At 36.8% G+C, this 14,111-nt stretch overlaps 4 protein-coding genes across 4 annotated transcripts; 1 reads left to right on the top strand and 3 right to left on the bottom strand.

Annotated features, from left to right (window-relative positions):
- Positions 1 to 700: 700 nt before the first annotated feature.
- Positions 701 to 2,867, bottom strand: LOC126588592 (B3 domain-containing protein REM10-like). The gene is made up of 4 exons (XM_050253696.1): positions 2,576 to 2,867; positions 1,795 to 2,158; positions 1,545 to 1,672; positions 701 to 1,228 (listed from the first exon to the last, which is right to left on the bottom strand). Exons 1-4 carry the CDS (start codon positions 2,639 to 2,641, stop codon positions 920 to 922), a joined length of 867 nt encoding a protein of 288 aa, XP_050109653.1. The 5' UTR covers positions 2,642 to 2,867; the 3' UTR covers positions 701 to 919.
- A 708-nt stretch (positions 2,868 to 3,575) lies between these two features.
- Positions 3,576 to 5,429, bottom strand: LOC126590430 (putative B3 domain-containing protein Os03g0621600). Its single transcript, XM_050255892.1, has 4 exons — positions 5,349 to 5,429; positions 4,313 to 4,712; positions 4,103 to 4,233; positions 3,576 to 3,937 (listed from the first exon to the last, which is right to left on the bottom strand). Exons 1-4 carry the CDS (start codon positions 5,427 to 5,429, stop codon positions 3,653 to 3,655), a joined length of 897 nt encoding a protein of 298 aa, XP_050111849.1. The 3' UTR covers positions 3,576 to 3,652.
- A 1,049-nt stretch (positions 5,430 to 6,478) lies between these two features.
- Positions 6,479 to 7,994, bottom strand: LOC126590431 (B3 domain-containing protein REM10-like). Its single transcript, XM_050255893.1, has 4 exons — positions 7,914 to 7,994; positions 7,206 to 7,455; positions 6,972 to 7,102; positions 6,479 to 6,784 (listed from the first exon to the last, which is right to left on the bottom strand). The coding sequence occupies exons 1-4, from the start codon at positions 7,992 to 7,994 to the stop codon at positions 6,479 to 6,481; spliced, it is 768 nt and encodes a 255-aa protein (XP_050111850.1).
- A 1,510-nt stretch (positions 7,995 to 9,504) lies between these two features.
- LOC126588652 (uncharacterized) lies at positions 9,505 to 11,796 on the top strand. Its single transcript, XM_050253751.1, has 2 exons — positions 9,505 to 9,779; positions 10,640 to 11,796. Exons 1-2 carry the CDS (start codon positions 9,662 to 9,664, stop codon positions 11,701 to 11,703), a joined length of 1,182 nt encoding a protein of 393 aa, XP_050109708.1. The 5' UTR covers positions 9,505 to 9,661; the 3' UTR covers positions 11,704 to 11,796.
- The last annotated feature ends 2,315 nt before the right edge of the window (positions 11,797 to 14,111 follow it).

A 14,111-nucleotide genomic window follows, 5' to 3' on the forward strand; every position in this document is an offset into this window, starting at 1 on the left:
AGCCACGTCAACATTTTATATTGATTTTTTTATAAAGATAATAAGACAAAAAATAATAATAATATAAAATATTAACGTGGCTTAACTGTGATCGTACAAATATGAGGGGATGAGAGTATATGAGAGTGGGAGGGCAGAGAAGCCAGGTTCCAATAATTTTCCAAGTACAATTATTTTTAGGTTATACTGAAATCAACAACTATTTTACTCGGTCAATAAATTTTTTAGTTCACTCGTTCTTAAGTTAAATTTTAATGCAATGAGTTTGCAGTTTAGTTGATCAAGGGCGTTCATTCTTACACCCAAGACCTCCAGTTCAATTCCCACCTCTTGAATATATGCTTGAATAAAAAAACGAAAAAAAAAAAAATCAACCTCTATTTTGGGATTGACCAAGTATTCACGAATGCTCCTTTAGTTAGGACGTAACTGTTGATACGAACTCAATTGTGACAAATTAGGAAAGAAAGGTTCCACCAGCACCAATTCACATGGCATTCACATTTCTAGTGCATCCTACCCTGAATAAAAAAGCTACCAGAAAAAAAATCAGTGAAATTTCATGGGCACTAAACATAAGTGCAAGAAACTATTAGCTTATCTGGTTAAGAGTATTTATTATTGCATTCAAGATCCTAAGATCGGATCTCCCTATATTGCTTCTATAAAAAAATTAAAACAAAATTGAAGATAGTGAAAATAGTATAATCAAAATAAGTTGACGTGAATAATCAATGAACGGACTTTACAAAGAAAGTGGACTAAATCCAATAATGACTTACAAAATGAGACTTATATAAAGTTTACTCTTAAATTAAATAAGATAATTGTTTAACCAAAATAGATAAGCTAATTATACTGCAGTCACAACATTTTTACAAAAGGATGGTAAATTTGTGATGTGAAACTCTGGGAGCAACTAGCTTTCGGCTTTAACATTAGGGCCAGCAAGCACCAGACGACACTTATCGCCTCTCACTGCTCCTTTTCTAAAAATATGAACTTTCATCAAACCTTGCTTCACAAACTCAAAAATCATGGTGTCTCCCGGCGAAATCCGGTTCGCTTTCACACAATGCACCCAACCTGTTGACATGTCCAACTGATGAGATGAAATAACCCTTCTGAGTCTGAGTTGAATAACCCATGATCTCCCAGCTGGATCTTGAAGAGTTACAGCATTCTTAGACATAAGGCGATGATCTACAGCTAGTTGCTTCGGAATCCTCTGCAATCCATCATGGGTAAATTTGCTTGAAAATTGACCACGAAATTACAAATTAAAAAAATTATTCACGCTAGAAGAGTTTTCACGTAAACGATTCATAATCTTTCCTAAAACTTATATTATAGTGCACCCCTAAAATGAAGTGGAACGCTGAAGAAAGACTTCTTGGAAATTTTTCTCCAGTTAACAGACACTACAAGAAAATAACATCGATAGTTTTTTATTGTATCTCATGATCGGTTTCAATGTTTTCCAATCGCAAATTTTTTTTTCAGAAACATGAACTGACTTAGGAAGTGGGTGAAAAAGTACTCACCACGCAACGTAGTAAATGTTTCTTGTTTGAAAACGCTAGAAAACATTGATTCTCTAATTTCAACAAGATGGATCCGGTTTCTGTATCTTCCACATGATAATGCCTCTTCCCAGAAATGAAGTAATTGCCTACACAATCCAAAACACGATTGAAGGAGCGAAGAAAATGTTAGAGATCAGATACAAAAAATGTTAGAGATCATATACAAATCTTCGCTAGTTGCAGAGAACTAAAACAGATTTTAACTCACTTCTGCCAGTCGGTCTGATTTTGCGCACTTCGTTATAGTTTTCAGTGTCAAGATCACCAGTTTCATCTTTTACTCTAGCTTGATTTTGTGTATTCCTCACGGCTGCTCCGACATCTTTTTCACACGCACTTCTATCATAGATTCTGACATCAAACTTAGTTTCACCATCATAATCAAAAACCAAAACATCAGCAGCTTCTAAACGATGATCCTTCACAAAACCCTGCCAACCATTGCGGAAGAACAAGCCATTCTCCCTCTCTTCCAATCCCACAGTCCTCCGTATTCCACTAGGGCCTTTGAGATCACATTTGCAAAGTGATCGTCCATTGAAGTTCTTCCTAATAAACGCAGGTGGTATACGCTACAAAATTGAATAACTTCTTAAAAGACCATATTTTATTTCAATTAAATAAAAGAAAAGACCTTATTACATGTTCCTTGTAATATGAGAGATCAAACAAGAAAAGACCTTATCAACACTAATACAAAAATAATCCTACACCTTTAAACAAATCTTTGTAAACCTCACATAAATTGGTTCTCTAAAGATGGACCTACAGTTATTGAATGATAAACATTAATATGAAAAATAAACAAACAACAACAACCCTAAACCCACACATGAACCATGAACTGGGATATCAATTTTCAACAGAAATTTAATCAATACATTAGAAAATTAAAATGTTATCCAAATGAACCCCCAAAAGTGAGAAAAATACAAACACAAAAATTAACATCTCGAAAAGCAAAAAGGGAGGGAGGATGGATCTTTTACCAGACCCTGAGAGAAGTCACCAGCGAGAATCTTGAAAAAAGATGGTTTCTTTGGCTTCCTTGCCATTTGAACCAAATGTGTCGACTCGGCAAGGATTCGAGGGAGTGCCACCTCGCCGCTTAATCGAGTAAGTGTTCAACAAACCAGAACAGCTTTCTTCTGGTTCTTAATTTAAGTGGCAGAGAATCAGAGTCCTAATTGAAGTCATGAAGAGACAAGACCTTCAGCTACTTGTCACTTTTTCCTACTTTCCGTCAATGCTTTTCATCTCAGGAGTCGTGTCTCTCCTGTCTTTCACTCTCTTTTTTTTAACCACTAAAAGTTATAAAGCCTGTATTTGACTCTAATTGTAGTGTTTCATGTAGTTCCTGTTTAAGATGGATTGAGTAAAATTTAGGTCACTTTTTATCTTTTAAAGTAGGATCCCGCTTTTAACTTTTAGTCATATCGAAAATCAAATATGCGCATGAGTTATGTTTTCTACTCCAATGCAAAAGCTTAAAACTTAAAATGAGTTTTAAGATTGAGGGTAGTTTATATGGATAAGGTATATCGTCACGTAGTGTTCAGATCTAATAATATATTGGTAGCGGAGAAAAATTGAATTTGGCAATGAATTATTGGATAGAAAATGTCAGGTTATAATGAATTTGTGTCATGTAAATTGTTCTCGAGTCTTTGCATTGGAGAAGAAAATCAAAATATATATCCACCATCTTTCTGAGACCCAAATATGAGAATAGAGGTCTAAAATTTGAATATTTACATTCCATCAAGAAAACGAGATTTGAGTTTGTCTCTAACATGTCCAATACACTAACCAAATTGTCACACTCAAAATTTGAGATTTTGCGTTAGACTAGAAAACAGAAAAACTGAAAACTCACCAATTTTTTTCCTATTTGTCTTTAGTTTGAAACAAGCATCTCCAAAGGCATTTGTTGCGCCAATCAACAAAGTGAATTACACAAATGAGTATACAAAAATGTCTAGTGGGACAGTGAAATAGATATGTGAATGTTGTAGTTAAAACATATTCTCAAAGTATTAGTATTGACAAGGTCATCAAACTTGGAGTTAAGCTTCTTCGGGTAGCACAGATTTGCCTCCTAATGCTCCCACTCTGCGGATATGAATTTGCAAAAGACTTTGCTTGACAAACTCAAAAACGACTTCGTCCCCAGGTAATATCCGGTTGGCTCTACAACATTCTCCCAAACCTGTTGTCATATCCACACGGCGCTGAGATACCTTGCCGCGAACATTAAGTTTAACGAGCCATGATCTCCCAGTTGGGTCATGAATCATTACACTCTTCTTATTTAAAAGATCTTCAGCTATGGCTAGTTTCTTCGGAATTGTCTGCAATTTGGAACATCAACAACATCAATGGAGATAAAACTCCATACACAGTGCAATGCTTGTGGTATTCTAACGATCTCTTTTACCATTTGCAATCATAAGAGGGGAAGTTTTCAAAAATATATATAGTTCGCTTCAGAATTGGATGATAATTAACGTACTCACCGCACGGTATTGCCTTGGATTGTTAAAGATTGCTTTAAAACACAAGTTCTTTGATTTGAACACGACGGATTCATTTGATGTTGCTTCTCTGTCATCGTGTGCAGGTCTCTTCCCCGATATAACATGATTGCCTGCACATTACCAATTGATAAACAGTTTAAGAAAAGAATAAACAAAGCTGCTAGAGAAAATATATAGCGAATAACTTACAATTCCTTCTTCCAGAATTGAACACTTTGTTTTCACAATTTTCGTTGTAGTTGTCAGTTTGAAGTTCATTAATTTCTTCTTTTACTCGAGCCTGTCCGTTGTTAAACAAAGGAATAGAACTGCCAATCCTCCAGCTGTCAGTTATCTCTACATCCTTCTCACAAGCAGTTGTATCATAGATTGCGACTTTAAACTTCGATTTGCCATCATATTTGAAAACCAAAAAATCCCCTTTTTCTAAATGATGATCCTTCACAAAATATTGCCAACCATCATCGAAGAATAAGCCCTTCTTTCTCTCTTCCAATTCCACAGTCCTCCGTAATCCATTGGGGCCTCGAAGAACACATTTGCAAAGTGACTGTCCATTGAAGTTCTTGACGAACTTAGGTGGTATACGCTGCAAAATGTAATTGATTTTGTAACACCAAAGAATATGTGCTTCTCAAAACAGAACTATTAACATGGAAACTCCAATCTGACGACTACAAGTCTGCAAATACATTACCTAATCTTAATGGAGATGCCATGCCAATTTCCAATATACCAATTAATTAATTTGTATACAGGATAAAACCTACTTTATATTAACATAAATGACATATGATGTGCCATTAAATATGCGGATCTAAAAAAAGGGTTTAACATGATAGTAAGCGAACAATACAATCACATAAGAAACACAGTGCTTGAGAAGCACATATCTATTGGTGGTATGACCCTCAGAAACCTCACTTTTCCGGTAGACGTGCTATGGTGGCAAATTTGCCTCCTTAATGTGCACCCGCTAGTGAGAAGTAGTTTCAAACACGAACCATGAACAGGTTATTATCAACCTTCAACTAGCTAGAATTCATGGGCATCTTTCAGAATCTAACATATTGATTAAACTTAAGGGCGCCGAAGATTAGTCTTGGAAGAAAAAAAGAACCGAACAGACAGAAATCAAGAAAGCAGAAAGAAGAGAGAGATTCTTGATTCTTGATTCATGAATCTTAAAATTATAGGGAGAAAGAAGTCTGAGGGTGTTACGTACCAGATGCCGGGAGAAGTCACCGAGTAGGATAGTGTAGAAAGATTGTTTCTTTTGTGAATGCTTCACTAGTTTCCTTGCCATTCCGACTTTTGGTATCCTTTCGAACTAGATAGTTCACTCGGGACTCTACGAACAGATGATTGGCTTATTGAAACAAGAGCAGCTGACAACCCTTCTGGTCTTCAGTGAATCAGACGCTTCAAAGCTTTTTATGAGTTTACTGCTTGATATCTGCAGCTCGTTTTTGCTTTTCTTTAATCCTATTTGTTCTTATATATCGGTTTCTTGTGGCTCAATTAAAAGAGCTTTCCCTTTCGTTTTGGGGAGCTTTATGTTTCCTAGTTTTATTTTTTTCGAGAATTTTGTCACCCCGTACAAAACCTCCACAAAAGGAGCTTTCTCTTCCAATTAAAAGAGCTTTCCCTTTCTTTTTGGGTAACTTAACCTTTTCTATATGACCAAATGCGAATGGACCTAAGGATACCTAGCCCACGATAGCCATACAGACAGCCCATAAGATTTTCAGTAGGCCCAAAAGCTGGGAGTCTAATCAAATGTCCAATCTTGATGCACCATGACAGCATGCCAATTGCCAAAAAGCTAGTTTTCAAATGTTTTAATTTGTTTAGTTAAAATATGTGCTGGTCTGGTTTTTCAAATGGAATGCTGATGGCATGAAATGAAAGAATCACAAGTAGGTAAAGCGATGGCAAAGTTAAGTAATTTCATGGACAGCTTCTTCTGGACGAAAATTTTGAGGCATTAGGGGATACTCTCACGAGACCTAAAATTATTAATGTGTGTGTATATATATATAATATGTAAAACAAATGCCCATTGTCATTTAAAAATGTGCAAATCACAAAAAAAATTAACTCACAAACATACTAAAAAAAAGATAAAAAAAGAATCACTCGTCCAAATCTCATCATCTAAATTAAAGGTAATATCTTCTTCTTCTTCGTTGCCAAGCATTTCCAAAAGAAAAAAAAAACAAATTCATAGTCAAACGCTGCGCTTCAGTCGTTCGTTTCGGCGCACCTCGTTCATGTCTAGGTAAGTTTAAGCTTGCTCTGCTGGGCAGAGGTGTTTTCATCATTGCTCCGCCTTCAAAGCCGCTTATACCAATCTTAAGGCTCGTTTTCTCTAACATTCCGAGGAAGTAATCGCAGTGATTTGCCTCCTAATGCTTCCACTCTGTAGATATGAATTTGCAAAAGACTTTGCTTGACAAACTCAAAAACGACTTCGTCCCCAGGTAAAACCTGGTTGGCTTTACAGCATTCTCCCAAACCAGTTGCCATATCCACACGACACTGAGAACCTTTGCCGCGAACGTTAAGTTTAACGAGCCATGATCTCCCAGTTGAATCCTGAATCATTATACTCTTCTTATTTAAAATATCTTCAGCTACGGCTAGTTTCCTTGGGATTGTCTACAATTTAGAACATCAACGACGTCAATGGAGAAAAAATTCCATATATAGTGCAGTGCTTATGATATTCTAACGATCTCTTTTACCATTTGCAATCATAAGAGGGAAAGTTTTCAAAAATATATATATATATATATAGTTAGTTAGTTAGTTAGCTTCAGAATTGGATGATAATTAACGTACTCACCGCACGATATCGCCTTGGATTGTTAAAGATTGCTATAAAACACGAGTTCTTCGATTTGGACAAGACGGGTTGAGTTGATGTTGCTTCTCTTTGATCGTGTGAAGGTATCTTCCCCGATATAAGATGGTTCCCTGTACATTACCAACAGTTTAAGAAGAAAAGAACAAACAAAGCTGCTAGAGAAAATAAATAGCACATACAGATCTTTCTTAAATGTCGAAGCGAATAACTTACATTTCTTTCTTCCAGAAATGAACACTTTGTTTTCACAGTTTTCGTTGTAGTTTTCAGTTTCAAGTTCAACAATTTCTTCTTTTACTCGAGCATGTCCGTTGTTAAACAAAGGAACAGAACTGCGAATCCTCCAGCTATCAGCTATCTCTACATCCTTCTCGCAAGCAGTAGTATCATAGATTGCGACTTTGAACTTTGATTCGCCATCATATTTGAAAACCAAAAGATCCCCGTTTTCTAAATGATGATCCTTCACAAAATATTGCCAACCAACATTGAAGAATAAGCCATTATTTCTCTCTTCCAATTCCACAGTCCTTCGTAATCCACTGGGGCCTCGAAGAACACATTTGCAAGGTGACCATCCATTGAAGTTCTTGACGAACTTAGGTGGTATACGCTACAAAATTTAATTGCTTTTTTTAAAACCAATATATATGTGCTTCTCAATACTAAACTATGAACATGGAAACTCATCTGATCTGATGAATATATGGCACGTTAGTGTTACCAAAAACAACATAACACTGATTGTTAAATTTGAGTTACTACAAGTCTACAAACTCCTTGAGCAAGTCCCAGTTCCAGCTGAGATTGCATTCACTTTATCAATATAATACGGCAATACAAACATGGTACACACAAGGATACTGCCCAACCCGGCTTTTGGTAATTATAGTGAGAAAAAAGTCTGAGGATGTTACATACCAGATGCCGCGCGTAGTCACTGAGTAGGATGGTGTAGAAAGATTGTTTCTTTTGTGATTGCTTCACTAGTTTCCTTGCCATTCTGACGTTTGGTATTCCTTTCGGACTAGATAGTTCGAGTATTTAGAGAGCCTAGCCAACAACCGTAAGAACTACAAACACAAGTTCCTAGCCCACTATAGCACAGTACATGTAATGCGGGGATGAAAACTGAGAGATAATTATTGAAATCTCAAGCACAATTAGACCCAAAGAACATATAGAGAACTACTCTCTGTTTATATAAAATAATTCAAAATACATAATCCCTTCTTCCTTAACAATTCTAGCTTTTTAATAGGCCTAGCAACAACCTAATTAAATACTAGCACAACTTCCTAGTCCACTACAACATAAGAAATAATAAGGGAACTTTAACGAAAAGCACCCGGTACTGTTCACTTTAACGAAAAATCACATTTTTACACTAAAAAGTCAATCCTGGTATTATTCACTTTACCCTTTATTTTGTCCTTATCATTAAAACTCAAAGTTTTCAAGTCATTTTCATTAGTTTTCCTAAATAATAATCACCAAGTTCCAACTCAACCACATAACTAAAAAACACAATGTTCTAAATACTTGATTACTACTAGGGATATTAACTAGATTTGAAAACTTAAAGGACCATCCCGAATATCAAGATCCCTACTTAATCAACCTCCTTAATACACTGCATCAAAATGACTATTACTAAATGACAACACAATTCCTAATTAAAACACTACTTAAGAGAAACCAAGTTACTAGGAATATTAAATCGAATTTGAAGCGGCCACCAAACCACAATTAATGGCACTGCATCTAGAGCTTTTTATGAGTTTATTGCTTGATATATGCAGCCTGTTTTTGCTTTTCTCTAGTCCTATTTGTTCTTCTTATATATCGGTCTCTTGCGGCTTAATTAAAAGATCTTTTTCCTTTCTTGTTGGGTAACTTTACTTTTAAGTTTGTTTCCTAGTTAGGAAGGCTAAGTTTATAGATAAAATTTACAAACTAAATGATGTGTTACCAATAAGAATGAACACGTTAATTAACGTTTAAGTAATAAATCAATCATCAACTTCCATGTTCTTTACTTTTTTGAAATTTTGTCTACAAATTTAGTTTCCCTAGCATTATCCTTTAGTTTTTTGATAAAAAGGAGCCTTCCCTTTCAATTAAAAAAGTTTTCCTTTTTGCCACTTAGTATTACGATCTAGTGATATTCCTCTTCACTTGTAAGTGAGAGGTTTTAGGTTCGATTCTCGCCAAAAGCGAATTTGAACCACATTATTGTTAGTCTATTGTGAGGTTAAACTCATCCCCTCCGCTTAGTGCAGATAATATCATTTGTTGTTTAAAAAAAAAACAAAAAGATTTCCCTTTCTCTTTGAGTAACTTTACCTTGTTAGGTTAAATTCAACGGTCTCAAAAAAACGTTTGGACCCCTTATGAAGGGTAATGTTAAAGAGATCAAATTTTGCAAACCAAATTATATGAATGTTTATTATTGAATGACTACTTAAGTTTTGATCGGTTTGCAAATTTGTTAAAAATTTTGATCTCTGTTGTAAATGATGGGTATGTTTGCCCACATGTGTATAGTAATGTGTATAGTAAAGTATCACATGTGTACTATATACTCATAAGCTAAATAGTAATGTTTTGTAATTTTCCATTGAAGTAGCTCTATAAATAGAGCAATTCAATTGTGCAAAGATTAGTGAATGAGAAGAAGAAAGAAAAGAGAAATATATCTAATAGCAATAATATACATTACTTCCTCTGCAACAGCTTGTGTCGGTATATTACTCTGCAACTGCTTCGTTCCTTCACCGAGTAAAGGTTATCTCTCTATAAATTTTGCCTATTTATAACACGTTATCAGCACGACTCTCTAATCTTTTTCTCATTTCCTTTCACCGAAAGAAAAAAAAAAATGTTTCCTCTAAGGTTTTTTCTGTTCTTCTTCTTCCTCTCCCTCAATTGCTGGGTATACCCTCGCGAAGAACTGTTTGCACCATGTTTACTTCTAGTTCTCCAACTAACTGTCACTTATATCTTTGATTTCTTGTTTGGTGTAGATATTGACTACTAACCCACTGATTATTTATGCAATCCAAGATTGTGCGGTTATATCGCCTATCTTGGACTGCAGATCTAATTTTACTGCAAATTTTAAGTGGAGCGGTATAATCGCCCGCTCTATCCTGCATATTTAAATTTTCCCGTTATTTAATTTTATTGCAATTTTAGGTGGTGTGAAATAATCACCCATCCTGCTTTGCATATTTAATTTTATTGCAATTTTAGGTGGTGCGGTATAATCGTCCACCCTGCTTTGCATATTTAATTTTATTGCAATTTTAGGTGGTGCGGTATAATCGTCCACCCTGCTTTGCATATTTAAATTTTATCGCAATTTTAGGTGGTGCGGTATAATCGTCCACCTTGCTCTACATATTTAAATTTTCCTGCTGTTTAAAGTAGTGCGGGATAATCACCCATCCTATACTTATTTCGATGAGAATGGTGCGGTACAATTGCCCTTCTCATTAATTGTGTAAATCTCGAGCCTGAAGTTTCGAGTACTTATCATTTTGGCCTGAAGATCAAAAAAATTTGTAAGAACCAGAAGTTCTAACAATATATTTCTCCAGTACACATATTACTGCAAGTTCTTACACACCTCATTCTTCTTTCAGAAAAGAAAATGGCAAACTTGGCAAAGCTTGATTTTGCTGCCCTGGACATTACTGGAAAGAATTACCTTACATGGGTACTGGATACCAAGATCCATTTGGAAGCAGCAAATCTTGGAGATACCATCAAGGAAGAAAGCAGTTCATCCTCTCAAGATCGAGCAAAGGCCATGATTTTTATTCGTCGCCATCTTGATGAGGCACTAAAGAGCGAGTACTTAACGGTTGAAGATCCGTTAGCCCTTTGGAATGCCTTGAGAAGCAGATACAATCACCAGACAACGGTGATTCTTCCAAAAGCTCGCTATGACTGGACTCACCTAAGGATCCAGGATTTCAAATCAGTGGCTGAGTACAATTCGGCGTTGTTCAGAATTACCTCTCAGATGAAACTCTGTGGGGATACTATCACTGAGGAGATGTTATTGGAAAAGACTTTCAGCACATTCCACGCCTCTAACATGGTACTGCAACAACAGTATAGAGCGCGAGGCTTCACTGAATACAACCAGCTGATATCTGTGCTCTTGGTGGCTGAACAGAACAATGAGCTTCTCATGAAAAACCATAATTCCCGACCTACTGGATCAGCACCGTTCCCAGAAGTGAATGTTGCGTCCCTTGAAAGAAATACCATATCCTCCCGTGGCAATAATTACAAACGAGGACGTGGTCACAAGCAAGGTCGGTGGAAAGGAAAAAGCAAGAACCATGGTGTCCAGTTTCACAACCAGGTTCCAAGGTATAATCCAGGCCCGAGCTTTAAAAATACCAATCGCCAGAAAGGAAAAGCTCATGTGAACACTCCTAGAAATCATGAAGGAGGTTGCCATAGGTGTGGTGGCAACAGACATTGGGCGCGTACTTGTCGCACCCCAAAGCATCTGGTGGAACTATATCAAGCCTCCTTCAAGGAGAAGGGTGTCGAGATCAATTTCCTTGACCAGGCTAAACCAATGGAAACCCCTGATCCAGTGACCAATTTATCAGGACAGTTAAACACAACCCACCTGGATGCTACAGACTTTATTAATGAAAGAGGGAATGAAGTTTATGGGTCCGATTGAATTATTTATGTTTAATGTACTCATGTTATTTGTACCTGTGGTTTAATGCTCGCATTTTCAATTCAATAAAAGTAGTATTCCAGTATGAATAAATTGCCTTTTCTTTACTCAGAGATCATGGATAAAAATTATGGTTATTCTCAAAACAAGATCAATGGCGGAGACTTTTGTCTTGCAGATAGCGCAACCACGCATTCAATACTTCGAGACCGAAAGTATTTCTCGAATTTGGTACTTGCAAAAGTAAAGGTAACAACAATATCAGGACCATCAGATGTAATTGAAGGCTCAGGAAAAGCCCAGATTATGTTACCAAATGGAACAATATTGTCTATAAAGAATGCATTATATGCTACTCGGTCCATTCGAAATTTGTTGAGTTTTAAAGACATACGTTTAAATGGATACCACCTTGAAACGAAAAGTGTAGAAAATGTGGAATATTTATGCATTACCTCCAACGATACCCAGAAGCGTATATTGGAGAAGTTGCATGGTTTATCGAGTGGATTGTATTGTACATACATAAAGACAGTTGAGGCATATACTGTCATGAACCAGAAGTTCATTGATTCAAAGGTTTACATGCTTTGGCATGACCGTCTAGGTCATCCAGGATCCACCATGATGCGTAGAATCATTACCAACTCTAATGGACATCCATTACTGAGCAGACACATTAATGTCCCGAATGATAATCCTTGCAAGGCTTGTTCCCAAGGGAAGTTGGTAATTAGACCATCACAACTAAAGGTTGATGATGAATCCCCATCATTTTTGCAAAGAATTCAAGGGGATATTTGTGGACCTATTCAACCACCTTGTGGACCATTTCGATATTTTATGGTTTTGGTTGATGCATCTACCCGATGGTCACATGTTTGCCTATTGTCTACTCGAAATGTAGCTTTTGCGAGACTTCTTGCTCAGATAATTAAGTTGCGAGCACAGTTCCCAGATCATCCCATTAAGTCCATTCGACTTGATAACGCTGGTGAATTTACGTCTCAAACCTTTGATGATTACTGTATGGCACTGGGCATTAATGTTGAACACCCTGTTCCTCATGTCCATACTCAAAATGGTTTAGCAGAGGCATTTATCAAGCGGCTTCAATTAATAGCCCGCACTCTGCTCATGAAAACGAAATTGCCAGTTTCTACATGGGGACATGCCATATTACATGCTGCATCATTGGTTAGATTGAGACCCATAGCCAACCACCAATACTCATCAATACAACTCGTGTTTGGACAACAGCCAAATATTTCACATTTACGAGTTTTTGGTTGTGCTGCTTATGTGCCTATTGCACCACCACAACGAACTAAAATGGGACCTCAGCGCAGATTGGGAATTTATGTGGGTTTTGATTCACCATCTATCATTAGATATTTGGAACCTTTGACTGGTGATGTGTTTACAGCTCGTTTTGCTGATTGTCATTTTGATGAGACAATTTTCCCGTCGTTAGGGGGAGAAAAGACCGTTCCAGAAGAACGACAAGAGCTAACATGGGTTGTTCCCACCTTATCTCATTTTGATCCAAGAAGCACTCAATGTGAAAACGAAGTGAAAAGAATCGTTCATCTTCAAGGTATTGCTAATCAAATGCCAGATGCATTTAATGATGCTTCGAAAGTGACACAGTCATATATACCGGCTGCAAACGCACCTGCAAGAATTGATGTCCCTGTTGGACAAAATAAAGTGGCAGCGAATGATTCATCCAGTGCACGCCTGAAGCGTGGTAGACCCCCAGGTTCAAAAGATTCAGCTCCTCGAAAGAGAAAGATGAGGGCCCAATTGAACCCAAATGATATCATTCAAGAAAAGGAATTGAATGATAAATCCACAATTCGTGACTCTGTACTTCCAGAAAAAGAAAATGTCCTTGATGAGACACATGTCCCTGAAGAGACAGAAGTACATGAAAGCAAAGAAATATCCATAAATTATGCATGTACTAATGAATTGTGGGATCGAAATGAAATAATCATCGATGACATGTTTGCATTTGCAATAGCCACTGAAATCATATTAAGTGATGATATTGAGCCCCGCTCTGTTGATGAATGCAAACAGAGACAAGATTGGCCTAAGTGGAAAGATGCAATCCAGGCAGAATTAAAATCCTTGGAAAGACGAAGTGTTTTTGGACCAGTAGTCCAAACCCTGCCTGGTGTGAACCCCGTAGGTTATAAATGGGTATTCACAAGGAAACGCAACGAGAAAAACGAGATTGCAAGATATAAAGCACGACTCGTTGCACAAGGTTTTTCACAAAGACCTGGAGTTGATTATGAAGAGACATACTCTCCTGTAATGGATGCAATTACGTTTCGTTACTTAATAAGTTTGGTGATTTCAGAAAAACTTGACATGCGACTTATGGATGTCATCACCGC

This window comes from Malus sylvestris, chromosome 11, assembly GCF_916048215.2.
Source record: "Malus sylvestris chromosome 11, drMalSylv7.2, whole genome shotgun sequence".
Classification (NCBI taxonomy): Eukaryota; Viridiplantae; Streptophyta; class Magnoliopsida; order Rosales; family Rosaceae; genus Malus; species Malus sylvestris.

Bases quoted from the DNA above. Each gene is read 5' to 3' on its own strand.
- LOC126588592 (XM_050253696.1), bottom strand. From the start codon at position 2,641: ATGGCAAGGAAGCCAAAGAAACCATCTTTTTTCAAGATTCTCGCTGGT. The intron at 1,673-1,794 runs GTGAGTTAAAAT...TGGATTGTGTAG, and splicing joins AATCAGACCGACTGGCAGAA to GCAATTACTTCATTTCTGGG. The intron at 1,229-1,544 runs GTGAGTACTTTT...GATGGATTGCAG, and splicing joins AACATTTACTACGTTGCGTG to AGGATTCCGAAGCAACTAGC.
- LOC126588652 (XM_050253751.1), top strand. From the start codon at position 9,662: ATGAGAAGAAGAAAGAAAAGAGAAATATATCTAATAGCAATAATATAC. The intron at 9,780-10,639 runs GTTATCTCTCTA...TTCTTCTTTCAG, and splicing joins CGTTCCTTCACCGAGTAAAG to AAAAGAAAATGGCAAACTTG.
- LOC126590431 (XM_050255893.1), bottom strand. From the start codon at position 7,994: ATGGCAAGGAAACTAGTGAAGCAATCACAAAAGAAACAATCTTTCTAC. The intron at 7,456-7,913 runs GTATGTAACATC...TATTTTGTGAAG, and splicing joins GTGACTACGCGCGGCATCTG to GATCATCATTTAGAAAACGG. The intron at 7,103-7,205 runs GTAAGTTATTCG...GGTAATGTACAG, and splicing joins CATTTCTGGAAGAAAGAAAT to GGAACCATCTTATATCGGGG.
- LOC126590430 (XM_050255892.1), bottom strand. From the start codon at position 5,429: ATGGCAAGGAAACTAGTGAAGCATTCACAAAAGAAACAATCTTTCTAC. The intron at 4,234-4,312 runs GTAAGTTATTCG...GGTAATGTGCAG, and splicing joins CAATTCTGGAAGAAGGAATT to GCAATCATGTTATATCGGGG. The intron at 3,938-4,102 runs GTGAGTACGTTA...TCCAAATTGCAG, and splicing joins ATCCAAGGCAATACCGTGCG to ACAATTCCGAAGAAACTAGC.